Genomic DNA, 5,432 nt, shown 5'->3' with positions numbered 1-5,432 from the left:
TCTTTTTTCCTTTTTTTATTTTTCCCCTTTGTCTTTTTTCCTTTTTTTTACCCTTTGCCTTTTTTCTTTTTTTATTTTTACCCTTTTTTATTTTTCCTTTTTTAACTTTTTCCTTTTCCTTTTTTATTTCTTCTCCTTTCCTTTTCCTTTTTTCTTATTTTTCTTATTTTTCCCCTATTTCCTTTTTTTTATTTTTTCCCCTTTTTTATTTTTCCCCTATCTCTGCGTGCAGGAGAGTGCAGCCTTCAAGTGCAACATCAGGAATCATTCACTGCCCTTTAAAACACAGCTGACCACAAACAAAAACACATTGACTCTTAACCCTTTTCCCTCTTGATAAACGTTTCATTGAGCCCACAACACTCAAGGAATTTGGCTCCTCTTATCCAGTTTAGTCCCAGATGAAGCCAACCTGAGTGCAGGTTGGTGCTGTGGGATCTGCCAGCACAGACACTGCTGTGTTTGTGGAACCAGGTGGGTTGGGAGAAGCTGCTGACGGCTGCTCCGGGACACCCTGTGTGAAGTTTGGGGTGGGAAAAGCCAGTGCTTTGGGGCCGACCCTCCAGAACTGCCGACGGTGCCGCTTCCCTGGAGCCTCCTGGATGTTTTCACGGTGTTTCCTTCGTGCTTAGCCCTTGCTTAAGGAGCAGAAGTAGCCGGTGAGACAATTACCAGAGCTGGTGGCTCTAACACCTTAGGACAGTTCCTTGTCCAGTCTATCTATTTGTACTTAAACTAACAAGCTAAATTGGGATGGGTTTAGGTGCGCTGTCAATTATCCTGTTTCCTTTTGTCTTCCTCGTGTTCTTTTGGTGTTTCTGGAAGTTGGATTGTTTCTCCCAGACGTTTTTATCCATCCACCTAGGAGTGCCCTCCCAGTGAAGGTAAATGGGGTCCRATGCTGCCGCCGTCCTCCGGGGCTCCTGGAGCTTTCACTGCTTTATTTCACCAGCAGCACAAGACTAAATTATTAACCACATTCCACCAGCACCACCGGAGCCTGAGGGGCTCGACCTGCAGGGATAAATCCAAGGGTTTCTTCTCCCTCCCCTACTGCTCACGAGGGAGTTTTGGGAAGGGATTTGAATGGAAGCCATCCCTTGACAAACGAGCCTCAGGAGCAGCCTGTTCTCTTGCCAGAGATGACAAGAATTCCTTTTAGTCATCCAAGGAAATGGGTTTTCTTTTCTGTAATATGAAGGCTTTACCCGGCCCTTGCAATTTTCAAAGGTGGTATTAATATTTTAATCATAAAACGCGGATAGGTTCCCACATATTTCTGGATTCCTGCTCTTGTTTTTCTCCTCAGGAGCAAGTCCGAGAGCAACAAGATTGCCATGTTTTAGCCTCAGAAATACAGAAAAAAACACRTTAAATCAGTATTTTCTTGGATTTTTCTTTTACTTTTCCAAAAAGATTTCTGTAGCAGCCTTTGAAAGAATAGGAACTATATCTAAAAGCAAATCTAGTTTAACGTTTTCATACAGCAAATCACTATTTGAAAGAATTCTGTATTTTTTCATTGGAAAGTGTTTTGCTTTCAGCTCTAGGGTATTTTGAATTAACCTTAGGGGGGTAAAAAACCCTGAGGGCTGTAAAAATGTGGCTTAGTGACCTCCTAAAATATAATTATCACCAATAGGAGGCTGTTTTCTGGTTATCTCTGATTTTTAAATGCTCTTGGCTGTTTCTTTAGTGCCTCATAGAATAGCTACTGCAAGCGTATGCAGCTCCTGTGCCCGTAGGAATTCCTACCTGCAGATCCTCAAGGATAATAGTGCTTTTCCCCCAGATTGGGTTTTTCAGCTTTCTGTGAAACGGTTTAATTCCTTCCAGAGAAGGAAACGAGCTCTCCCAACAGGCACTTGGATCTACCTTGAGAACTTGAGGAAATGACAATCCTGGCGACGGTCAGAATTGCTTCTAATGACCTCTGAAARTAACAGATAACGTGGGAATAACAGAGCGCTTAAAACACCGAAAGCTCCAACTTCCAGATCCACCTGGGGCTGAATGGAAAGTCAGTATCACAACAAAATAATGTGGTTCAGAGGAGGAATAACCCCTTGAAACACCTGACCAGTCGTATCTGCAGTTTATTACTTAGGAAGGACCCACTTTTGAGGAGCAGTTGGGTGAAAATTGGAATTGTAGAAGAGCTGCAGGGTGGTTTTGGTTTCCTGCGGAAGGATGACTGAAACTTCTCTTCCTTCCATGTTGRAGCCTCTGCGTTTACGTCTGCGTTGCTAAAAACTGCTGCTTGGAAGAACTGTGGGCAGTCCCAATGAGGCCGCTTGCAGCAGCTCTCCTGCAAATTGTCACTGTTCCCAAAGGGAAGGGTTAGGTCAGCACRACTATTTTCCTATTTTCCAGGGATGAAATGAAAACTATTTTCCATTTGCAAGCACTAAATCAAAACAAGAATGAAACTGAAGTGCAGAATATCTTGAGCAAACCTCCCTCGTGCTGCTGAGCAGACTTAACAGTTAAACCTACAAGGTGGTATGTGATTTTTAAATGCAATATAACTGTACAACAGACACTGGATTCCCTTAATCTTTGGCCATTTTTTCATGCAGTGAAGCTCTTCTGTAGGTATTTTTCCAAATCTCCTCATCTCTTTGCGTTCACTGCAGGAATAAAGGTATTTACAATGAAATGCCCAATTCTTTGGCATCTCTCTATTTTCGGTTTCTCTTGCAGTGGAAGATTGATGACAAGCCAGTAAAAATTGACAAATGGGACGGTTCAGCTGTGAAAAACTCTCTAGATGATTCTGCCAAAAAGGTACGTTCTGCAACCATCTGCTTTTGCTTGGAAAACATTTGAGCCTTTGCTCTGTGCGTGAAACYTTTAAGAAACTTGGTGAAAAATTACGGAGAGAATTTATTTCTTTGCATCATCATGGGTTACCCAGCAGCTACTTTGCTTGCAGCAAGGAGTTTTGGAGCAAGGAGTTTCCAAGCTCCTCTTCAGCAAGGAGTTTTGCATTAATGTGGGTGTTTTTTTAGATTTTACGGGGATTATGTTAATCCTTTATGCCAAAGTAACTTGTTAGGGTTTTTATTAAGCTGAACAGGCCTGAAAAAGGAGTTTTATGTGTTTAGGGCCAGTGTCCTTACTGGTTTTGCAATGCRTTTTGTGATGCCCCTGGATCTGAGCATTCATGGTTAGAGTAATAAGCACCCCACAATCTGATTTAGCCTAATTACGTGTAAAGTTTCTCCTCACATTACCTTTGCGACCTAGACCCTTTCATCTCGATCCTTTTAGCAGTTTATCACGTTTCTGGAAGCACAAACTCAGCTCGTCTCCCGCTTCTCCCTCAGGTTCTCCTGGAGAAGTACAAGTACGTGGAGAACTTCCGWCTGATCGACGGCCGCCTCCTCATCTGCACCATCTCGTGTCTCTTCGCAATCGTAGCTTTGATTTGGGACTACCTGCACCCCTTCCCCGAATCCAAACCTGTCCTTGCTTTTTGTGTTGTATCATATCCTTTACTTGGGCTCGTCTGGTTCTCCCCAGAAGGAAGTTCTTTTATTTTTCCCCACCGGAAAACAGATCTCTCTCTATATCTCTCTCATCTCTGTATTCCCCTTTTCAGGCCTACGGGAATTTTGTGCAGGGATCAGCTGTAATTAACTGGTTTTCCTGTAAAAGCCCTGAGTGGTTTCGGTCTGACACTAACACACCTAAATCTGAGTTATCTGCAGGCAGCCTCACGTACACATAGAGCCACTCCAGTTCTGGGGTGCTCATCTCAGCCTCAAAACCAGCTCTCAAAACCCTGTTGGTTTTTTAGTTTTGTTCTAATTACAGCAAAATCACCTCTGTAGATGGTTACAGTGACTTGTCCTCTTTCCTAACACAACAGACCGAGGGCCACGAGTGAGAAGTGGAAGTGGGAGTAATTTTTACCAACCCGCAAAGAGGAAGAGATGCTGAATTGCCACAGATCAGTGCGTAAAAACACCAAAACCCCAAGAAATATTCACAGTTGTGTGTTCAGCACCACAGCCCAGCTGCTTCTCTCAGCTGGGGCTCCCAGCTTTACAAGCCCCCATTTTTTTTGCATCTCCTCTAGCCAGACACACATCTGTAGAGGTTTTGCAACATCCCTATGTGCCACAGAGTTTCCCAGGAACCACTGGATCCTGCCATCGGAGAGGAAACTTGGCCCAATCGCCTGGAAGCCCCACGCAGAGCTGGGAGCCTCTGTTCCACTCACAGTTGTATCATCAGGTAGCTTTGTCATTTTAAGCTACATTTTCTCTCCCTTTGGCTTTCAGCATGAACATTGGGTGACTCCTCTTGCAGCACTTAGTGGGATTTAATTCCAAAAAAAAAGAAAGGGGGGGATTAATAAATTAATTGCTTGCCTTGTGCTCAGTAGAAATGCACAGTCCTTAATTGTGAGTCAGTCTCACATTTTCCAGCTCTCTCCTACAGCTGCTGCTCCCCTCAAAAATGAGGGAGGTGACTTTCCTGCATGATTTTTAGGTTTTCTATGAGGCTATTTCTGAAATGGCCTTCAGGGAAGCGTCTAGGGTGTTGTCACCCTCTCTGTTCCCTTCAGGCGCTCTTGTACAGTCGCACAACCCTGTACCGGTGTCACACACACCCGACACAGCTTTCCCTGCYGAGACACCAGCCCTGCACCCTGCCCAGGTGCCCAAAGCTCCCCAAAACGACWGCAACCCCGAGCGTTTCCCTTGCCCGCTTTCCGCTGCCCCTTTTCCGCTGCCCCTTTTCCTTTTTCCGATGCCCCTCGTGCTTTCCTTAACTTGGCGCACGTATTTTGTGATGATGGGGATCCTCACCGTTTACACCTCGTACAAAGAGAAGAGCATTTTCCTCGTGGCCCACCGCAAGGATCCCACGGGCATGGACCCCGACGACGTGTGGCAGCTCTCGTCCAGCCTCAAACGGTAGCGCAGCCCCTGCCGGAAAAACCCTGGAAAAAACAGGGGAAAACCCTGACATTCCCACCAGGGGACACGAGCTCCTTGGATGGGGATGGATCAGCTGCTGTGCCCTGGGCAACCCATGATTAATATTCCCCACAGCAGAAGCAACGGGGGCTGAGACCAGCGTARTATTTCCATCTGGGGCATCATCCTAAACATTTTTTTCCTCTTTTCATGCCCATGGATCCATTTCACTCTATTACTCACCACAAATGGGGAAGAGGRATGAGCAGCCGGGCACCGCGACCATTAGGTTGAGCTCAACCATGGCTTCCACCATGGGCTCCAACCATGAGCTGAACCATGGCTTCAACCAGGGGCTTTCAACCATGGGCTTCTATTTGAATAGGAAAAAAAGAAACCCAGTCCTTTATGACTTCAGCCATGAGCTCAACCGTGAGCTTCAACCACGAGCTCCAGCCATGAGCTGAACCATGGGCTTTCAACCATGGCTAGAGCTTCAAC

At 45.4% G+C, this 5,432-nt stretch overlaps 1 protein-coding gene across 1 annotated transcript in view; it reads left to right on the top strand.

The window, feature by feature from the left end:
• The window catches only part of SPCS2 (signal peptidase complex subunit 2), a 7,415-nt gene that overhangs the window by 1,058 nt on the left and 925 nt on the right, over positions 1-5,432 (top strand). The window contains exons 2-4 of the mRNA XM_026041560.1: positions 2,704-2,787; positions 3,330-3,490; positions 4,794-4,928. Of these exons, the coding sequence (XP_025897345.1) occupies positions 2,704-2,787; positions 3,330-3,490; positions 4,794-4,928 (380 nt within the window). The remainder of the gene's footprint in view (positions 1-2,703; positions 2,788-3,329; positions 3,491-4,793; positions 4,929-5,432) is intronic.

The sequence above is a fragment of the Nothoprocta perdicaria genome, unplaced genomic scaffold, assembly GCF_003342845.1.
Source record: "Nothoprocta perdicaria isolate Ctin4 unplaced genomic scaffold, notPer1 scaffold_288, whole genome shotgun sequence".
Taxonomy (NCBI): Eukaryota; Metazoa; Chordata; class Aves; order Tinamiformes; family Tinamidae; genus Nothoprocta; species Nothoprocta perdicaria.
Note: the sequence above shows the minus strand (reverse complement) of the source record. Positions and strands in the feature narration are given on the sequence as shown.